The sequence below is a fragment of the Rattus rattus genome, chromosome 1 (assembly GCF_011064425.1).
Source record: "Rattus rattus isolate New Zealand chromosome 1, Rrattus_CSIRO_v1, whole genome shotgun sequence".
Taxonomy (NCBI): Eukaryota; Metazoa; Chordata; class Mammalia; order Rodentia; family Muridae; genus Rattus; species Rattus rattus.
The window spans coordinates 20,305,429-20,326,451 of record NC_046154.1 but is presented as its reverse complement, the minus strand read 5'-3'; the positions used below and the strand labels follow the sequence as shown (position 1 = coordinate 20,326,451).

Sequence of the window (21,023 nt, the reverse complement as noted above, 5' to 3'; positions counted from 1 at the left end):
CAAGAGGGGGTTTGGGAATGTCGTCTGTGTGAGTATCCCAGGCGGAGACACCCTTCCCAGAACACTTCATTTGGCAGTGTCCCATGGTGCCTAACTGTTACAGAGACCCGTGATCTCCTCCTCACACCAGCTGTGTGACCTTGGGCTGGGTGTTTACCCTCTCTGTGCCTTGAAGAGGTTTTGCTGGGGTGGCTGCGTTAGAACCTGCTTGGCTCAGAACTGAGTCACCCCTCGGGCAGTGGCTTTTGTTGCTGTTCTAGATGCCAGTGCTGCAGAGACCAACAGTGTTCTCTGCAGTCCTCAGGTTGAACTCAAGAGTACATTCCAGCTCTCTGTGCTGTATCTCTGTGGCCGGGACATTCCTGTGTGGTCACGGTGGCATCCAGCATCACAGCAAGTGTCCTGGGAGTGCCTCTCTTGGGAGGCAGCACTTGATTCTGGTGTGTCTCTTCCTGGGTCCTCACATTCCTTTCTGCCAGGCCCAGTGTACTCATAGCAGTGAGCCTACTTGTCCAGAGCCACAGAGCAGTCAATCACAGGGACCCACGGCACGGTTCATATAGCTCTTCCTCCTCAAAGACTGGGGAAGCATTTGGTTCTCAAGGGAGCCCAGCCTGGTGCTCACTCCCAATCTCTTTCTTTGAGCCTAGTACTCCCCCAAACTCCTGTACTTGGGGACCACTCTGAGCCAATACAGCCCTCTCTCCACTGCAGTTATGAGGACGGAGCCCCTCCAAGGCCTCTCCTTCTGGGCTCTTTCCTACCCAATGTGATCATGTGTCATGGTGGTGGTGGTGGGTGGAGTGTTGGGGACCTGCTGGGATACGGAGCCTGGGTGGGCTTCCTGAGGCAGACATTCCTGGTCACCAAGGCAACAGCAGTTCAGGAGCCTGTTTGACTGAGGATCCACTCTGATTGGCTGGGGCTGACAGTGTGGCTGGAGCCTTGGTGTCTCAAGAGGCCTAGGCATTGTGTGAAGCCGGGACCAGCCCTTCATATTGACGGGGAGGCTCTGCATCCTGGATGGGATGGTGGGGAAGGGAAGCAGATCGAGATACGGGCGTTTGGAGCCACGCAGACTTGGCTCTGAGTCTCTCTTGCCGCGCAGCCAGAGTAGGTCGGCAAACGTGGGGGTCACTGACAGCACTGATTTCTGGGTGTGTGGGGATCAAATGAACAGCACCAGTACCTAACACGTTGCCTGTTCACGGCAGCCTGTTTTCATCAGAAGCTGCAACTGTGGGATTCTTATCTCTGGGCAAGAAAGGTCTCACAGGCTGCAGGCGTAGTTCACTTAGTAGAGTGCTTGCCTTGCATGGACAAAGCCCATACTCCATCCCCAGCACCACATAAAACGGGCCCAGTGACCCCGCCCCCCAGGCTGGTGATTGGGAGGTAGAGGAAGGAGGACTAGAGGTTCATGATCATCCCAGGCTACCCAGCCTCAAAAAGGAAAAAAAAAAAAAAAGCCCAAGCTGGTGGCTTATGCCTGTCACCAGCACTTGGGAGCCTACGATAAGAGGAGCAACATGGGTTTGAGGCCAGCCTGGGCTACAGTGAGACCCCCCCCATCTCCAAACTAGCGAATGAGCACAAACAACGCAAGTCCCACAGGACGGTTGGCTGAGTTAAAAGCACTTGCTGCAAAAGCTGGTGGCCTCCCCAGAACTGCTCACGTGGTAGGGGAAAAGTGACTCCCGACTCCTCCCAACTCCAGCAAGGTGTCCTCAGATCTCTCTCTCTCTCTCTCTCTCTCTCTCTCTCTCTCTCTCTCTCTCTCTCTCTCTCTCACACACACACACACACACACACACACCAAAATGCTTAAATGAACATCTAAAAAAACCAAGAGTCAGACCTAGGAAGATGACATCACTTGCCCAAGTCACGGAGGCAGCAGGTGACAGTCAGGATTTAAATGCAGGCCGTCAGCAGCCTGTGCACATCAATGACACACTCATCTGCTACACAGTCTCGCTTTCTAGTGTCCCGCAAGCTGTGTGCCCATCTCCTGCATGTATGACACACGTCTGTGAGAACACATGAAGCCAGCTCACGGTGTGGCTGGGTAGGCAGCACAGGACGGATGTGTTTATTAACGGAGCTGTGGATGTCCCACATGTGTGTGGCACAGGAGGAAGCTGCTGGTGTGATAATTCAGCAGTGGCCCAGGGACAGAGAGTTCCAACTCCCAGAATGCCCCGGGGCTGCAGGGTATCAGTGGAGGAAGCTTGTTCTGAGCCTAGATCCCGTCTTCTGCATGGGACACGGTGGCCAGACTCCTGTTTCCACATAGCCGTCTTCCTGTCGTGTGGGGTTTCTGGAATGTTCTGGAATGAATGGAGGGAAGAAGCTGCAGGGCTTGGAAGAGCCCAAGCTAAGATTTTCTCCTGAATTGGGCACGGGTGGGGGATAAAAGAGTGTCTGAGGTGACCAGAACCCGACCCTTTGAGACTCCCTGCTCTTGGGAGCAAGCAGATGGCTCTCAGAGTCATCTCGAGCAGCACCATCGTGTCTATGGATGGCTCTGCAGTGGACGGATGACAAGAGGAACTTGATTCTGTCCAGCTGTGTGTGATTCCCTGCCCATCCTCTCCACCAATAGCACCATCTCCCTCCCGTTGGGAACTCACCCCGTGTTAGTAGTTAGGCTGTCACACACAGTATTGGACCCCATCCCCACTGTCACAGAGCAGGGCACACAGACCAGGCCTGGCTGACCCGAGTTCTCCTGGACTCATTCAGCCCAGGCAGGGAGAAGGGTCTTAGGGTTGGCACAAGTGAGCTTGGCTGGCCCCCCTACTGGGCAGGGTGTCTGATCTTGGGAGGTGGGTGTGGGGGAGGGTAGCATCCCTGGGTCCCAATCTTCACTTTAAGCTGCTCCTCTTGTCACTTCTTCTGGCTCTACAGGGTCTCTTCTGCTCCAGAGCCAAGCGGCTTCTGTCACTGAAGCTTCCAAGCCCGGCTGACCTGATGATATCTTAGCTCCAGTCAGTGGGGGACAGCGGAAACCTCAGCCCCCATCCTCAGCCTCACAGGCCACTGAAGTATGCATTCCTGGGCTTTTGTGTCCCCCTTCACAAATGTCACCAAGGAAGATCCCTTCTCTGGAAAAGGGTGTTTGAGATTGGGCTGGGAAAACTGAGGGGTCCTGCCCCTGTCTGCCATGCCTTCCAGAAACCCTTCAGGTCAGAGACAGGCCAACCAGGCGAGGTCCAGGAGGCCCTACAGAGTCCTGGACATGGAGCCTGGCAGATGGGCTGTGTGACCTCAGGGAAGACTCTCTCTGGCTGAGCCTCCACCTCTCCCTTGTAAACAGGCCTTAGCCTTTGAATGAGAGAGAAAAAAAGCATTCGGGAGGTGCCCAGGCACGGAGGGCAGGCCGAGGCCTGGCCGCTGCACAAGGTCCCTGGGGCTCCTGTGTTCTCCCGTTTGCACACACAGCATCCTTCAGTGCACACTCCCCCCTCCCACCTGCTCAGAGCTTCCCTAGCTGGAGCCGCTGAAAACTTTCCAGAGCTGGGCTACCAGCCAGGGCTTCTTAAAGTCACCAGCCTCCCGCCGAGGGCTCAGCAGGGCCTAGCCAAAGCCCATCACTCACCACAGGAGATTATCACATCAGAGCCTGCAGGATGGCAGGGTGCCTGGCGGGAGCCTGGCACCAGCTCCATGTCCGCCTGGACTGGGGAGTGACTAGGACTGCACCCCACTGTCCTGCTCTCCATCTGAGAGAATTCGTGGGGCCAGCTCTCGGGCTTACTTCCCCATCACGTCCCAGTCATGGGCATAGCAGCCTCACCACCACCATCACCCCGCAACCCAGACTAGGAGACATGGACGGAACTCTGGGCTGGGTTGGGTCTGCTCACATCCCACTCTTGGTTAAGAACGGAGACTCAGGGGTGGGGGTGGGGGTGGGGGAGCCAAGCTGTGTGGAGTTCATTTAGCCATGGGACCCCGAGTGAGCAGTTTAAGCATTTCGGGCCTGTTCTCATACCTATGAAGTGCCAAAATAAGTGTCCACTGTCCTGGCTTGCTGGGAGGATAATCAGTTCTTTGTGAACTGTTCGGAAGGCAGCCTGAATGGACGGGTGAGTGGATGAGCGCTCACGTGCTCACGCGCTGCCGCCCAGACATCATCCTCCGCAGGCCCGCTATCACAACCCTGCTAACAGCTGTCAGCCATTGCTGCGTAGGCCAAGAGCTTCCCGCACAGGACCTTGGGAAGCCTCCATAGTTGGGACCCTCGGGTATGAAAAGGGACATAACCTCCACTCTAGCTGGCTCTTTGCAGACTTCTTGATGACATTGCGGGGATGGGACGGAGGATCAGGCATCAGGTCAGACTTGATCCAGGCCTTCTTCAGATGACGCTGTTGGGAAATGCTTCCCCTATGCTGACACATATGCGTAGGCTCCTTCCAGGGAAGGAGACAGTGTCCCAAAGGGGAAGGTGTACCAGTGCCTCATGGGTAAGAGGGCTTGGTCACGGCTCCTTACCAAGAGCAGGCCAGCCAGCTTTCTACAAAGTGGCCTGTTCTGGACTTCCTGAGGACACAAACGGGGACCTGCTGCAGGCTTAAGAAACAGTGAGCAAGGCTGGAGAGATGGCTCAGAGGTTAAGAGCACTGACTGCTGTTCCAGAGGTCCTGAGTTCAATTCCCAGCACCTATTTGACAACTCACAACCGTCTGTCACTCCAATTCCAGAGGATCCATCCCACCAGCACCAGACACGCACGTGCACACAGGCCACATACCCATACACATAAATAAGATACACAAATCATTTTTTTAAAAAAGGAAGGAAGGAAGAAAACACTGAGCATGCAAGAGAGATACTGGAGGTGGGATCCCACCTCTAGCAGACTGGGTCTCTCCTCTGCCTGATTACCTCCATGCTATAGGCCTGCCTCTCTCCTTCTATTTCCTGTCTAGAGCCCAGTGCTCAGAGCAGCCGTCTGCGTGGGCACATGTGGTTCACCCTCTTGGCTGTTGAGTCCCAGCTCCCCACTTCCTGCTGTGGGTTATTTTGCTGAGGTATGAAGAATCCATGACCTCAAACCTGGTGGGGGTAGGTAACCAGGATGGCTTTTGCAGTTCATGGTAAGGTCTCCCCAGGGTTCTCGTGTGGCGGAAGTCCTTAGACTACGCCAGTGATGTTTAAACTTTGATTTCCCAAAGCCCTCAGAGGCAGCCACTGTGCTTGCACCTTACCCACGGGGTCCTTTCTCCCTCAGAAGCCCTGTGAGGAAGGAGCTGCTGACTTCCTGTGTAGAGGGAGAAACTGAGGTTCTGAAAATGGAAGTGCTCTGGGTTTAGCATTCACCTCCTTGCCCTATCACAACTTCCAGGTGGCCCAACCTCGAAGACGGTACTGACCTGACATAGGAATGCTAAAGCCGGTGGCCGGCATCACATAGCCATGACTGGACAGGGTGAAGGGAGATGCACACTGCACTCTGGAAAGGGTGGAGCCTAGGTTGAAGGAGCAAAGACCACCTGGCTGGCCTGTCACCTTGCACCCGAAGTCGGCTCAGCTTTGAGCCCTTAGCACTGACTGGAAGCTGACACGAGGGCATTGTGGGAGGTGTAGGCAGCTTGACAGGGGAGTCTGTTCCTGGCTGTATCTCTGGCTGGGCTGCCCCACAGGGTTGGGCTTTCTCTCAGGGTCTCCCCACCCCACCGTACTGACACTGACCCGCCTCCTTAAACTCTCTTTCTCTTGCCTCAGGAGCCTTGCCTTTCAGAGGGCCTGGAGTAAGCTTCTCCTGACTCATCCTGGTCTTTCTGGTCTCAGACAATGTATCTATGTGTTGCCATTTTCTCCCTACACCCGCCCGACCCCCTCCCTGCTGTCCTTTCTTGCATGAGGCCACCAGCACACTGTTAGTTCCGGAATTCAAACTGGGGTCCTGTTGCCTGGCTTTAGCTCCCAACCCCACCCCTGAGGGCTGGATCATTCAGGTCCCCTCCGCTCGCAAAGAGAATCAGTAAGGATATATACTGCTGTTTTGGTGAGGATTAATGGGAGCATTTAAAGCACTTGGCATGGAGCGTTTGGCTGGTAGTCAGCAAGCACTGAATAAAGGTCCGATGTGTTTGTCTCAGCCACGTTGTTTATTTCTCTCCCACACCATTCTTGTGGCTCAGAGTGGGGACTGTGTCTCGTTCGATGATTCACTTTCAGTAAAAGGTTCCTTTCCTGGGTCTTGGCAGGGGCAGGACGACTGACTGACTGACTGAATGAATGAATGAATGAATGAATGAATGAATGAATGAATGAGTAGATGAATACCAGCATCTTGTGTTTTGAGGAGGTTTGAGTAGAGTCAGCAAGACAGATCCATCTGACTGTAAGGAAGGAGCTGTGAGCCCTGCCAGGTCTCTATTCCCAGCAGCCTCTATGGCGAGCTCATTTCCACCTGTCCCGATGCAGGTACCATAGCCTTCCATGCAGAGGAACCTCTCTAAAGATGGATGCAGCTTCCGGTTGCCCCAGTGTGACCACAGCAGTGTCTGGTGCTGTTCAGCGCTGCTCCCAGATCCTATTCCAACCACCGGGCACGGGGCCGGTGCGAGCTTCCCCTGTGCTCAGCAACTCTTCCTCCCAGGCCCGCAGCGTCGAATCCAGCCTGGGTTTTTTTTTTTCCACCACCCACTCATTTTCCACACCCTCACTAATAGAAACGTCCCCACTGGCCCTCACACTGCTCCTGTGTCTCCCTGCTCTACAAGTTTGGGGTGGGCTGCTGACGTAGCACTTCTACAAGCTTTTCTTAGCCCCTGTGCACTGTAGAAGCATGAGTGACTGTGCACAATTTTAAGAGGGAGGGGGAGGTATAACGTTACCCCTAGATGGAGGTCATTGACGCCTGAGGGACAAGTCTGTTGGATACCCCACAGTGGTGAGGGCCAGAAGTGGCTTTACCCTCCGGTGTAGTAGGGCGGCTCACAACTGCCTGTAACTCCCGGGATCTGATGCCTTTTCTGACCTCCCTGGCCATGCCCACGAATGGGAGCCGGCACATGGGCATACACAAAAATGAAAGAAAAATGCATCGTTTTTAGAAATTTAAAAAAAAATAGCAAAAATAGTCAGGCAGTGGTGGTGCTACACGCCTTGGAGGCAGAGGCAGGAGGATCTGTGTGAGTTTGAAGCCAAACTGGTTTACAGAGCAAATTCCAGAACAGCTAGGGCTACATAGAAGAGAAACCCTGTCTTCAAAACAAAACAAAACAACAAAACAATTTCTTTTTTAATTTTGGGGAGTGGGGTAGGGCTGGAGAGATGGCTCAGTTAAGAGCACTGACTGCTCTTCCAGAGGTCCTGGGTTCAAATCTCAGCCACCATATGGTGGCTCACAACCATCTGTAATGGGGTCTGATGCCCTTTTCTGGTGTGTCTGAGGACAGCAACAGTGTACTCATATAAATAAAGTAAATAAATCTTTAAAAAGATTTTTTTTGAGACAGGGTCTCAGGCTGGCCTTGAACTCACTATCTCTGAGGATGGTCCTTCTGCCTCTACTTTCTGAGTGTACCCCACTTCCACCAGTTTACGTGGTCCTGGGGACGGGATGCACAGCACCCTGGAGTCGAGACAAAGCACTTTATCAACCGGGTGACATCCCCAGCCCCATTTTGACACACTTAACTTGCCACACGCAGCTGATGGCTTCTGCTATGGACACCTTGGGTCTGTAGAGTTCTTCAAAGATCAACCATTCACAGCTTTCCACTCTGGGTCTCAGTCTCTGCCGTGTGGCCTGCCCTGGGCAAGGAGAGCCAACTGATGGCCGGGGAAACAGCTCACCCGTCTGTGTCGCACTTAACAGGCTGAATCCTCACACCCAAAGGACTCAGGCCCTGCTGGGACCTCCAGCCCCTCCCCACCAGGCTTCCCTACCCGTTTCTTTTCTACGGAGGCGCCTGTCATTTGCACAGGGTAAAACTTGCAGGTGACAGCGGGATGTGTTTCGACAAGCACACACATATGTGCAAACCACCGCGGTGAAGTCAAGATGGGACACTTCCGGAATGTTCCAGTTCTCAGTCTTGCTCCATTCTAGGAAGTCTGAGGTTACCACTTTCCAGAGCATCAGTCACCATTGATTAGCTGGCCTGGCTTCAAGCCTCACGTGAATCATTTTCCCACATTTGACAGAGAGGCTCCTAGCAGGAGGCGTCTTTTCTCTTTGGATCGTGTCATGGCACCAACAGGGTGAAAAGGAGCCACCAGGCCTGGACCTCAGAACCGGGAGGAGTGAGGCCAGGCCGTGACGCCCTGGGGACCTGTGGCCTGACACTGAAGGCGTCTGTCCTTCAGCTCCGTGAGAACGGGGACCTAGCAGTTTTCCTGTGTTTCTGTTTTCTTTTTAACAGAGAAAAAATTTAAAATATTGATTTCTCATGTAAAACCCCTTCCGTGCTGGTATTTTAAAAAGGTTGACATGTCCGAGGGCCAGATTTGACCAGCTGGCAGTGAGTGGGAGCCTGTATTCGGCACTGACAGGAACAGCTGATACTTGGTCCAGCCCTTCCTTCCTTTGTCTTAGGTCCTTGTCCTGTGAACTCATTTAATCCTTGTAATGACTTCTAATAAATCCTTCTTACAGTTGAGCTGGGTTAGCCACGGGCAGGGATTGAGTGCCTGGCCCAGGCCATAGACCGAGTCCCAGGATGCAATGGTTTGACCCAGCAGGTTCTAGGGACTGACTTCCTGCCATTACCCATACTCCTTTGAGGATTCAGGGAAGATTATGCGTCTTTGTGTGGCGATGCCCCCTGAGGGGAAGCTCTGCCAGCCAGTGAGGTGCTGTGTCCCTGGAGAGGCCTGAGAGGGCCTGAGCCCTGCCCACTGAGACGCCCCTGGCATGGACCCATTTCTCACGTGGGTGCTTTCCTAGCAGGCAGGTGATGGGACCCCGACTTTAGCAGTGCAGGAATGGCAGCGGGGTGAGGCGAGGAGGTTGGGAGCCTGGTAGATGCCTGATGAGAGGTTGCGGGAGGTATGAAGTGGGGCCCAGCCCAGGAAGGCAAGGGTGGAATCAGACAGGGCCAGGATGTGCTGCTGCCTCAGGGGTGCTAGGGGCCGGGCACCCACACTTCCTGGGGATGTGTTGAGACAAGCCTGCTACCTGGAGAAGCGGAGGATAAGGATCGCTGGCAGGGTAACCTTCTGCGTCCCAGAGGAGTCCCATCCCGACTCTCACTCCAGAGTCCTTGTTGCAGGGTCTGTGGGTCCTCCAGGGAGAAAAACATCTGTAGTCTCTAGCTTTTGGAAGATGATGGAAGAGCTAGCAGATGTGTCCATGCAGCCCTAGCCTGCCTTCGAGTCCCTGAGTGGGTGGGTATACAGTGGGTGCTGAATAAGTGCTTGCTGTTTGTTTTGTCTAAACTGAATTTCCCAGTTTGCATCTCACTTTTGAGATGTGCGATGTTATCACTATCCAGAGTTGTTCTTGTTAATTATTGGTTTTTCAAGACAGGGCTTCTTCTCTAGGTAGGCATGGCTGTCCTGGAATTCGCTCTGCAGACCAGGCTGGCCTTGAACTCAGAAGGCCACCTGCCTCTACTTCCCGGGTGGCTGGGATCAAAGGTGTGCACCACCATGCCTGGCTTTTCTACCCAGAGTTCTGAGAGGTACAGGGTCACACAGCTAGAGGTGGTAGCTGGTGGGAAGGAAGCATACAGGGTACTCAGTGCCAGCCTGGGGCATGGGCCAGAGGCTAGGCCCAGGGCTCTACCTCTCAGAAAACTGTGATGTAGGAAAGACTGTGGCCTAGGAAAGACCTCATGCTGGCTGTGTCCCCTCACTCTGAAGTTCCTGGAGCCTCGGTTTCTCAATCTGTGAAATGGAAAGGGCCCTGCCTATCCTGACGAGTTGCAAGGAAGGCCCAGCTTAAAGTGCATACTCACAGAACCTCTGTGAGGTGGCTGTGAAATTGCAGTGGTCTCTTAAGGGCAGGGGACAGACAGTCTAGCTCAGTGGTGCTTAATCTGCATTCCAGAATTCTCCATAAAAGAGACACCGGGCCTCATCGGACCTTTTTGTTCATTTCAGACAGGGTATTATATTGCTAGTCCAGGCTAGCTTCCAGTTCTATGTAGCTGAGGATACCTTTGAAGTTCTCATCCTCCTGGGCCACCGTTCCTAGGCCTTTATATTTTGGATGCTGGCTGAATTTTGTGTTAAATTACTTTATTTTAAGCCTACGACCGTTTTGTCTGTATGTATGTCTGTGTACCACGTGTGTATCTGGTGTCTGCAGATGCCAGAGGAGGGTTTCCATCCCCTGGAACTGGAGGATGGTAATGAGTCACCATGCGGGTGCTGGGAATCAAACCTGGGTTCTCTACAATAGCAGGCAGTGCTCTTAACCACTTAACCACTGAACTATTAGCCCAGCCCTCTCTCTCTCTCTCTCTCTCTCTCTCTCTCTCTCTCTCTCTCTCTCTCTCTTTTCTTTGAGATAGTCCTTATATCCTCTGGCCTCCAGCTTAGTATGGTGCTGTGGATGGCCTTAAACTTCTACTCCTCTTGCCTAGCCCCTCACTCGCGTGTAGGCTCACAGGGGTGCACTACAGTATCTGTTGTCCTGTTCTGGGAGTCGAACCAGAGCTTCTTAAGCCTAAATCAACTGGGCCACACCCTCAGTCACTCCAGCACCTCTGTTTGTGTTAAAGGGCAAGTTGATGTGAGATCTGTCATGTCACCATGTCACCTTCCGGTCCCCCAGCCATCACCTTAGTCATCACTTGCTGCCCGAGGACTAAGAAACGTTTGTCTTTCACTGGCTGTGTGTCCTTGGGCAAGGGAATGGGCCTCTCTGAGCTTCCTTCTCAACCTTGAGAAGGACTCGTGCCCACCTCTGACCTCAGTCGGGGTTGACAGGAACGAGCACAGAAGTTGGTTGTCTCAGGGTTCAGAAACCTGGGCGTGCATAAGTTCCCGTCCCATCGGTTTCTTCCTCTTCCCAGCCGCAGCCTGCCCACCAGGGTAACACAAATACTAATTACCACCACTTCCACAGGCTGCTTCCTGGTTGAACCTAATTATGGAGCAGGTCAGTCACGTTGTAAATATCATTAAACCAGACAGATTAGCTTTGTCCTGAGTTTTACGTGATTAGATCAGCAAATTGTTCCAGCACCCTCGGCCTCTTCAGCCTGTGACACAGCCTGGCTGTCCCTCACAAGGGTGCCAGAGCACCAAGGTGCAGGTGTCTGTCTGTCTGTGACTCTGGACTCAGGGCTAGCTCCCTGCTCTGCCTCGTGCACAGTGCTCGGAGAAGGCTGGGAGATGATGCCTGAGGTGGACAGGAACAAACAGGTGGGAAGAGGGAAGGCGGGAGGTGCTGGCTGCTCTTGTGGTAGAAATGTCTGCTGTGTGATAGAACCCCCAGGGATGGCACCCAGACTCAGTGGTTTTTCCAGATGTGTGGCTGTTGGGCATGTGTGAGCACTCCTGTGCAAACACCCTCTGTGTGAGCACCCCCTGTGTGAGCACCCCTGTGCAAACACCCTCTGTGTGAGCACCCCCTGTGTGAACACCCTCTGTGTGAACACCTCTGTGTGAGCACCCCGTGTGTGAGCACCCCATGTGTGAGCACCCTCTGTGTGAGCACCCCCTGTGTGAGCACCCCGTGTGTGAGCACCCCGTGTGTGAGCATCCCCTGTGTGAGCAACCCCTGTGTGAGCATCCCCTGTGTGAGCACCCCCTGTGTGAACAACCTCTGTGTGAACACCCCTGTGTGAGCACCCTCTGTGTGAGCACCCCATGTGTGCAAACACCCCCTGTGTGAACACCCCCTGTGTGAGCACCCTCTGTGAGCACCCCTGTGTGAGCACCCCTGTGCAAACACCCCTGTGTGAACACCTCTGTGTGAGCACCCCTGTGTGCAAACACCCCCTGTGTGAACACCCCTGTGTGAACCCCCTGTGTGAGCACCCCTGTGTGAGCACCCCCTGTGCAAACACCCTCTGTGTGAGCACCCTCTGTGTGAGCACCCCCTGTGCGAACACCCTCTGTGTGAACACCCTCTGTGTGAGCACCCTCTGTTTGAGCACCCTCTATTTGAACACCCACTGTGTGAACACCCTTTTAGTTTTACCCATAGGTCTTCCTTTTACCCTCCTGAAGAGCTGACCCTTTCCCAGCATGCCACCTGCAAGGGGACAGTGACTGAATGCCACTTTCCTGCTAGGCACCGAGCTGAGCACCTTCCTTAGCCCAGCACACATAACGACCCTGCGTGCTAGGTCCTTCTCCCATCCCCATGAAATGATGAAACCCAAAGTACAGGAAGCGACTGAGATACCAAAGCCACGCTGTGTTTAGATTGAGACACTGAAGGCAGGTTTGTGAGGAGCGGAAAGGGGGCCTGGTGAAGCCCTGGAAGGCTGCCTGGAGGAAGAGTTTTGAGCTGCGGAGTTAGCTGGTTGTGGACATGCAAAGGCTTGGGAACAGGAACCTGTGCATTAGAAGGCTGGACTCTTTGTTTTTCTGTTTCCAGTGTGCATGGGCGTGGATCTGTGAGGAATGAAGCAGGAGTGATGCTAAGAGTCTGATCCTGGGGTACAACACATGCCCAGTTGGTCCATGTTAACTTGCAGACCTAAACCCAGGAGACCCTGAGGGGAGCCACTGTCAGTTGCTTTGGTGCCCATGGTAAAGGTGGCCCAGGCCTGGCTGTCCTCTGTGAAGGTGCCAGTCGGCAGTTTGCATTCTGTACCCCCAGGAAGTTAGTCTGTTATCAGGAGACGGGCTGGATCTTGTCGGTTAATTTGCATCTTTGTACCCAGAGTTCAGTAGGAGATGAGCCTCAGGGACTAGAAGGCTAGTAGAAATGGCTTTCTGGGGGAGCTTGAGCCGCTGGGGCTGTGACTGGAAACCAGAGGTGACTGATGGGGACCACCTGCTGGGCCTCCGGAGAGAGTGGTCTCCTGGTTGAGGTCCGCAAGTCAACAGGGGCCAAGGGGGCATGCGTAGTCACTGTCATACTGTACACGAACACAGTGACCCACTCTCCAGCAGGGCTGCCGTGTGTCTCAGAGGGGGCCGACCTCCCCTGTGTATTGTAACCTCGGGTGGTTCCCTAGACCTAGGCTTTAGTACCCCCACCCCACCCCACCCCACACCCCTCTTCCGCCTCTTGCACAACATCCCCTTTCCCTTAGCATGCTGGCGCCGTGAGAACTTTTGGTGGCTCAAAGCCAACTCTTCTTCCCCAACCTACCAGGTTCTAGCCCTCTATCCCATAGCTCAGATGGAGTGGCCTGTGACCTCCAAAGAGCCTGGCCTCAGAGCTAGGCCCTGGTGAGGAGCCACAAGAAAAGGAAGAACGAAGGAAGAGAGAGGCCTCAAGAAGATGAGGAGAATTCGAGGTCGAGTCTTAGTTGTGCTCATTGGCAGGCCTCGATCTCCAAACCTGTGAAATGGGTGTCCCAGGACTGGCCCCGCAAAGGGATCATAGACATGAGTAAGATTAAGCCATAAAGGAACCTTGGACCTAGGTGCTGTTAGAGTCAGTGACTTGGGGGGTGGCTTATCACTTATAATAATAATAATGATTATTGTTATCATCATCATCATCATCATCATCATCATCATCATCGTCATCATCATCATCATCCAAAGCCTTGGACATGCAAGGCAGGTACTCTATGACTGAGCGTTATCGCTAGCCTTGGTCAGTTATATTTGCTTATTGTTTTGGTTAAGACAGTGTATGTGTCTGCTCACATAGGCTCAATGCACACACACACACACACACACACATATACACACACGCACATACATACTCATACACGTGTGCACACGCGCACACACTCACACACACTCACACACACGCACATGCACACGCATGCACATGTGCACGCATGCTGTGGGACAACAATACAAATAACACAGACACCTGCCGTGGAGCCAGCCCTGATCTAAGCACTCATTTATCTCTGTTACCTCATTATGTATTGCAGCACTCGTGTGTGTGTGTGTGTGTGTGTGTGTGTGTGTGTGTGTGTGTGTGTGTAGCATGTTAATAGCCCAGTTTTCCAAATGATACAACTGAAGCACAGAGACAGTCTCTGGACCAAGCTCACACAGCCGGAAAGTGGCCGAGGTTTGAAGTGAGCGCTTTGGCAGGCTCCCTCTTCACGCCTGTTGAATGAGCGTGTACTGGGTGACACGTAACATCTCACGTATCCCAGCCTGCTGCTGGCAGAAATAAATGATGGGCGCTCGGCCACGAGGGGGGCCCCGCCCCCGGAGAAATGGAGACTTAGAAACAGAATGTGAAAACAGCTCAGGGTGTGGCTTCCCAGCCCTGGCTGGAAACTCCACTCTCTTTGTCGCCCCCGACACGCTCCAAGATTCCCCACAGATCCCTGCCTTGGGCAAACCAACCACAAGAGCCATGTGAGTGACTCAAGCTGTTGGGGCCCGTGGGATTCCTGGGTACCACCAGGCCTTTGTCATTAGAAACATGAGAGTATTGTCTTGCCTGTGCTCTTCCCAGACCCTTGATGGCCACCACAGAGTTTCTAGGTCTGCCACCATCTCATCTGGTTCTTGTCACTTTCCCTGTACAGCTGGGCATTGGAGACCCAGGACCCACATTCCATAGGGAGCAGCCATTCCCATTTCACCGCTCTTGATCTCAGCCAAGCCCTTCTTGTGAGTTCCAGGCCCAGATGCAGCCCAGATTGGGGGGGGGGTTCCCCATAAAGCAGTTCTGCTTTCCTGAGGCTCTGGCAGGGTGTGGCACCCGTATGACCACAAATGAGGCCATTAAAGCAAGCCCTGGCCGTTCTACCAGCCCAGGGCCTAGTCTTCCCAGGGCATTCAGACTCCATGAAGTGCCCAGCGGAAGTAGTTGTGCCTGCCACAGAGAACACAGACCCTGGTATCCAGGAGGCAGGCTTGTGATCCTGACTCTGATCCTGACTGACTTGCTATGTGGCCTGGCCTCCTTGGGGACAGCTTAAGGAAACCAGAATGGGTTGGTTTGCAGGTAGGTAGGAAAGCTAATATTCCAGCTACCTCAGGGTCCAGCCAGGGCACTGGAGGGGTGAATCTTCCCTGACCCTTGGTCATCTATTTGAGTAGAGATAAAAATGTTGGCTGAGAGGGCCAAAGGGCTCTGAAACAAAAGAGACACATCTTAAGTGACACCCAGTAGGTGAAGGGGCTGCTTACCACCTCCCCTTTCTCTGTGGATGGAAGACTCACCTGCTGGGCTAGCTTGGGTGGCAGGAATGGGGCGTGGCTTTTGTGGGCTGAAAAATCGTTCTGCAATGTTTATTTCGCTTGAGAGGTACCTGGTCCTCTTATGTCACTTAGCCACTAATAGCCGTGGTGGGGTGGATGGGATGTGGTTGTCCATTTGCACCTTTGCTCAAGCACCTAGAGGCCACGGCCCCAGACTGGGCGCTTGAGGGAGTAGAGCAGGCTCTGTTTTCAGTGGGCCGCTGTCTGAAGAAATGCCTGGTTTAGGGAGGCAGCATGGGGAGGAGACTGGAGGGACACATGGGGGATGGGGGTGGGAGGTAGATGCTGTCAGTGGTCAGGAGGTTTCCCAGAAGGAGAAGTCTCTGAAATGAACTGGAAGTGAGGGAGGAGCCATTGTTTAACCTGACCGCCAGCTGCTTCCCATAGTTCCGGTTTTGTTCTGCGTGAGAGGGGCCAAGAAAACCCGTAAAAGAGAAAGGGTACCAGGCTGAGAGGACAAAATAGGGGGCAGTGGTCCTCACTTCCCTGGTCCTCCTAGGTCCCAGGGGAGGTGCTGGGGGAACCAGATCTCTTTTCCTCAGTGATTGATTAGCACCTGTCAATGTAACCAAATCTCTGGTTTTGGAAAACCCTTAGACGGTTCTCTCCCCTGGAGTGAACTCCTCCACCCAGTGGGGAGAGGGCCATAAGATTCAAGAGTTTGGTTAACTCACCACCCCCGAGGTGGCCCAGTGGTTAAGAGCACTGGCTGCTCTCGGAGACCCAGGTTCCGCTCCCAGCACCTACCACGAAGTGCACCACATGTGTGCAGTGCCTGTTGTGGCCAGAAGAGGGCATCTGAACCTCTGGAACTGGAGTTACAGAACTGAACCCGGATGCTCTGCAAGGGAGCAGCAAACACTTTTAGCCACTGAGCCATCCCTGCAACCTTTAAAATCTTTAAAAAGAGATGCCATCCCGGCACACACAGCTCGCTTCCCCCAGGACCCGTGTCTCTTGGATGTGTTTCTGTGTTCCCCACAGGCATTTTGTTAAACTCCAGATTTTTTTCCACGGGAATTTGAAGGCACTTCAAGGCCTCGACACTACTGGCTCCACCATTCAGCTTAGGAAGTGTTGTTAAGCCCCTACTCCATGCTTGGAGATGGGGAGGCTTCCACAAGGGCCCAGGAGCTGTAGGAAGAGCTCGTGATTCTCAGAGAGAGCACCAAGCAATAAACACCCAAAATATTAACTGAGTGCTGGCGGATGTATGTAGAGGTGCACACTTGCCCTCCCAGACCTTGGGGAGGTGGAGGCAGGAGGATTGTGAGTTCCAGGCTCGAGTAGGCTACATGATTAGACCCTTCCTCCCAAACCAAGCCAAACCAAACCTAACAGACGATAAGAACTATAAGGAAGTAAAAGGCTGCTGTAAGAGAATTCGGGGAGCTACTTGGGGTGATTTGAACATTTAAGCAGGTGGCCTTTAATCTGAGAGTCTGAAACTGGCTGTGGGAGGAGCAAAGATTAGGAAAGAATGTTCCAGATGGAGGGAGGGAGCAGCTATAAAGGACTTGGCTAAGAGTGAGCAACTTAGGTGTCTGCAGATCTAAATGAAAGCCAGCGGGGAGATCTGGGGCCTTGGTGGGTCACATCTGAAGGGGGAGGTCAGAAATGGGCAGCCCAGAGCCTGGCAAAAGGTTAGGGAACACAGAAGCCTTTGAAGCAGGGGTGGTGTGATGAGAATTTCATTTAGAATGGCTGGTTGACTATGGCGGTGGTTGAGTGGGCTATCAGAGGAAGAGTCCTGGGGATAACTCAATGGTTCTTCAAGCTCGGCTGAGCCGTCCAAGCATAGGAATCCCCTGGAGCCACTTTCCTCACTGGCCCCTCCCCCTGCCTGGGACAACCACCTCACCCCTCAACACTGGCTCTCTGGCATATATGCCCAACAGTGAGAGCCAAGTTGGGACAGAGCAGGAATGGTGCATGTGATACCTAGACAGACAGACAGACATGCATGCGTGTGATACCTAGACAGACAGACAGACATGCATACATGTGATACTGAGACAGATAGGCATGCATGCATGTGCTACCTAGACAGACAGACAGACATGCATGTGATACCTAGACAAACACATGCACACACAGACACAGACACAGACACACACACACACACACACACACACACACACACACACTTTTTTTTAAAGCCTAAAAAAGAGAAAATAAATGTCTCTTTTGAAAGCTGAAAGTGTTTGAGTGACTTAATACAAGTGACTGGTACCTTTTGGGAAACTAGGTTAGACCTTTGAGACCCTAGGTGGGAGAGGAGATATCTGCTGCATCGTCCCTGTCAGAGACCACTGGATGGTGGTCACGGGAGATACCCCTGACAAGGGAGGAGACACTTAAAAGAGTTCTCTACTCCTGAAACCTGGCTTTACCTACCTGGGTTTCTTTAAAGTATGTTTAAAGTAACATGACTTTTGCTCTGCTCCAAAGCTATGAGGTTTTATTTGCTTTTGCTATATTGGGGATGAAACTGAGGGAGTGGGCCACCACTGAGCCACATCTCCCAACACAGTCCAAAGCAATGATTCCCACCCCACTCCCACTTCTTTTTTTTTTTTTTTTTTAAGAGTTCACTATGTAGACCAGACTGGCCTTGAACTCAGAGATCTGCATGTCTGTCTTCCATGTACTGGGATGAAAAGATGTGCACAGCCATGCCCTCCCCCCTTTTCGCTAGAACTTAAATCATTGTGTGTGTGTGTGTGTGTGTGTGTGTGTGTGTGTGTGTGCGCGCACACACACACACACACATATATCCATGAGTGTATGTTTAAAACACATGTAGAAGACAAAGGTCAACCTGTGGGAGGGACTTGGTTCTCTCCTTGCATCTTATGGATCCTGGAGATGCACTCAGATGCCCGGATTTAAATGCAAGCACTTTACTGGCTAAGCCATCTGGCTGGCCCATGAAGCAAAGATTCTGGATGTGTATGGGAGGGCTATGTCCTTTGAGGGAGGGTGGCAGACTTCCAAATTCACTCAGCAGTTTTCATCCTGTCAGAGGACTTTCTTAGAATCGTGTGAACTTCATTCAGAACTCTGGCTTTAAAACTCCCGAATTAAGAGGGAAAAGGAACCGAGATGGGCGCGGGGAGGGGGGGGGAACCGGGGGGTGTTTCCTGGCTTTACCTTACCGTGCTAGCCTTCCATTGGGGACCTCATTGTGAAAGAAACCTCTATGAGGCTCTGCCCTGCCAGCTAGTCTACCCCACCCCAACTCTCGCGGAAGGCCTGGGAGAGGCACGTGCCCAGCAGGCCACGCCCACCTCCCAGCGGGAACCGCCCCCAGCAGTCGGGCGCGTGGAAACAGGAGCTCGAGGGGACCCGACCCAGATTGGGCGTCGCGGGGTGCAACATGCGGACCGTGTGGCCGCCTCTGGCCGCCGCGCTGGCCGCTCTGGGGGTGAGGCGGGCGTGGCGCGAGGGGAGGGCCATCCATTCGTGGGCTGATCTCGGGTGGCCGGGGCGGGGCACCGGGGCCCGCTTCCCCATTTGGGCAATGGAGACGCTGAGGGAGTCCGTACTGCACTTGGCATTGCAGATGTCATCCTACAAGCGGGCCACGCTGGACGAAGAGGATCTGGTGGACTCACTCTCCGAGGGCGATGTGTACCCCAATGGCCTACAGGTAGGAACTCTGACCCTTGTTGGTTCAGCAGTGTCCCGGTTCGGGCATGCGCAGTCTTGCGTCTCCTCCCCGCATCAGTCCATAGGGGAAGGAGATGATGGGGTCGTGTACCCAGCAGCTGTGTCCCAGAGGACCCCTTCCTGTGCAGCGGTGCTCTGAGGCTGGCTTCCATCCCACTTTCAGCCCCATCCATCCCAAGATCTGGGCCACAACTCAGATGCAGAGTTGAAGCCCTGAACTCTCCTGCCCTGAACTTTTCACGGAACAGCCTAAGGTGGTGGGAATGGTGATGGGGAGGAACTCACCCGGGGTTATAGGGACTCAGCCCCCAGCACCAACAATCTAAAGCTATCCCAGCTTCAGTTTGGCGGGGTCCGGCCTCCCTAGTGTCCTAACTCTGAAACATTACCCCTTTTTTCTCTCTCTTCTTTCTGACTACCTCAGTTAACGGGGGTGGGGAGTAGGGTGGCCTTCTGTCCTCTCTGTCATTTACCAGCTTATTCCAGAGGAAGCCTGGTTTCTTCCCTTTAGGGTCTGCCCGTGTGGGAATCTCCAGAAACTGACGTGACAGGGGTGTGGGTGGGGTGGGGTGTGCCTAGACTTTCTTCTCTCCTCTGCCTGGAGCAGAGCTTTCTGGCCAAGCCAGAACTTGGGTAAGGTTTATACATGGGTGGGTAAGCTAGGTTTTGAATAGGAACACCCAGGGCAGTTGTGTGACCCAGCTCCTGAGAAACCATTCCGGGATGAGCTAGAACCAAGGGGATTTCTGCTGTCTCGGCCAAAGGTGGGACAGAGAAGAGTCTTGGGAACCTTGTGAAGGTCACTTACTCAAAACTTATCTCAAGGCTGTGCACAGGAGGGGAGCCTCAGCATACCAGGCTCAGCTCCTGTCAAGCACAGGTGTAGGATGGTGGAAATTCCAATCTTGGGTCCTCTGGTTAGTGCCTTACATAAGAGTACAGGGGCTCTCAGCCAGCTTCTCCCAAATGTCCCCGAGTCACTCACTGGAATGTGGCCCCCTCTCTGCAACATCCCCAGAGCACAGATGTATCTCTCTCTCTCAATCTCTCTCTCTCTCCCCCCCTCCCCCTCCCCTCCCCCTCCCCCTTTCTCCCTCTACCCCTCCCCCTCCCTCTTCCCCCCTCCTCTCCTCTCTCTTTTCTCTCTGTCTCTTTATCTTCAGGCCTCATCTGTAAGGTAGGATAAGGGAAATGGAGTGACAGTGGCGTCACTGTTTTGTGACCCATGAGGTAAGGGCCAGTAGCCACGTGGTACCCCTACCACAGGTGCCAAAGCTGAGGCACTGGAAGGGGATGAAGCATCCTTGTTGTGTGGGATGAACCTCATTCAGTCTTGGTGTCCCCACAGCAAGCTGCCTGTCTATGCAGAAAATGCAGGAAGGTTGATGAGAATTTGGGGGCGTTTCTGTGGATGCCCTGCAGGTCTTGTTCCAAGCCTCCATGAGTTCCCCAGAGTAAATACCAGCTAGCTGGTGGCTTACTCTGCTAAGAGCCACCATCTCCTGCTCTCCCCTCCTTTTCCTCCCCCTTCCCTCCCCTCCCTTCCCCTACTCTCTCCTCTCCCATCTCCCCCTCCCCATTATAACCCAAGCTTCCTCCTAATTCCAGACCTTTAACCTCCTAGTGCCAGGATTACAGATGTGTACACCAGACCTGGCTGTATTATGAGGCAGAGTTCTCTCATAGTTTAACGCTTTAAGTCTTTTGGGTTTTTAATTCAGTATAAATGTTTTACATCTTTATTGGCCAATTAAGACCAATGTAAAAAAGGGTTTAAGGAGTTGGGGATATGACTCATTGGTAAGGAAGCTTGACTTGCATGCTTAAGACCCTGGAAATGGTTCTCTAACAACATCTACACACACAGTTGCACGCACACTGTACACACACACATACACACGCACATGCACACATAAACACAGAGGCTTTAAAAAGAAACTAATTCCACTTATAAATAATGAGTTCTAGTATTTTATATTTAAGTGTGTGTGTGTGTGTGTGTGTGTGTGTGTGTGTGTATTTTGGGGGTGTGTGTCTAACTTAGGACCCTTTGCTAACATGAGCTCTGCCAGCTTCTG

At 53.2% G+C, this 21,023-nt stretch overlaps 1 protein-coding gene across 2 annotated transcripts in view; it reads left to right on the top strand.

Annotated features, from left to right (window-relative positions):
* The window catches only part of Ece1 (endothelin converting enzyme 1), a 101,692-nt gene that overhangs the window by 31,350 nt on the left and 49,319 nt on the right, over window positions 1–21,023 (top strand). Inside the window, exon 2 of one of the 2 annotated variants that reach the window (XM_032895822.1) lies at window positions 18,839–18,925. In XM_032895822.1, the coding sequence (XP_032751713.1) occupies window positions 18,839–18,925 (87 nt within the window). Of the gene's footprint in view, window positions 1–18,796; window positions 18,926–21,023 lie in introns of those variants that run through there. The other variant, XM_032895816.1, reaches the window with a different exon arrangement.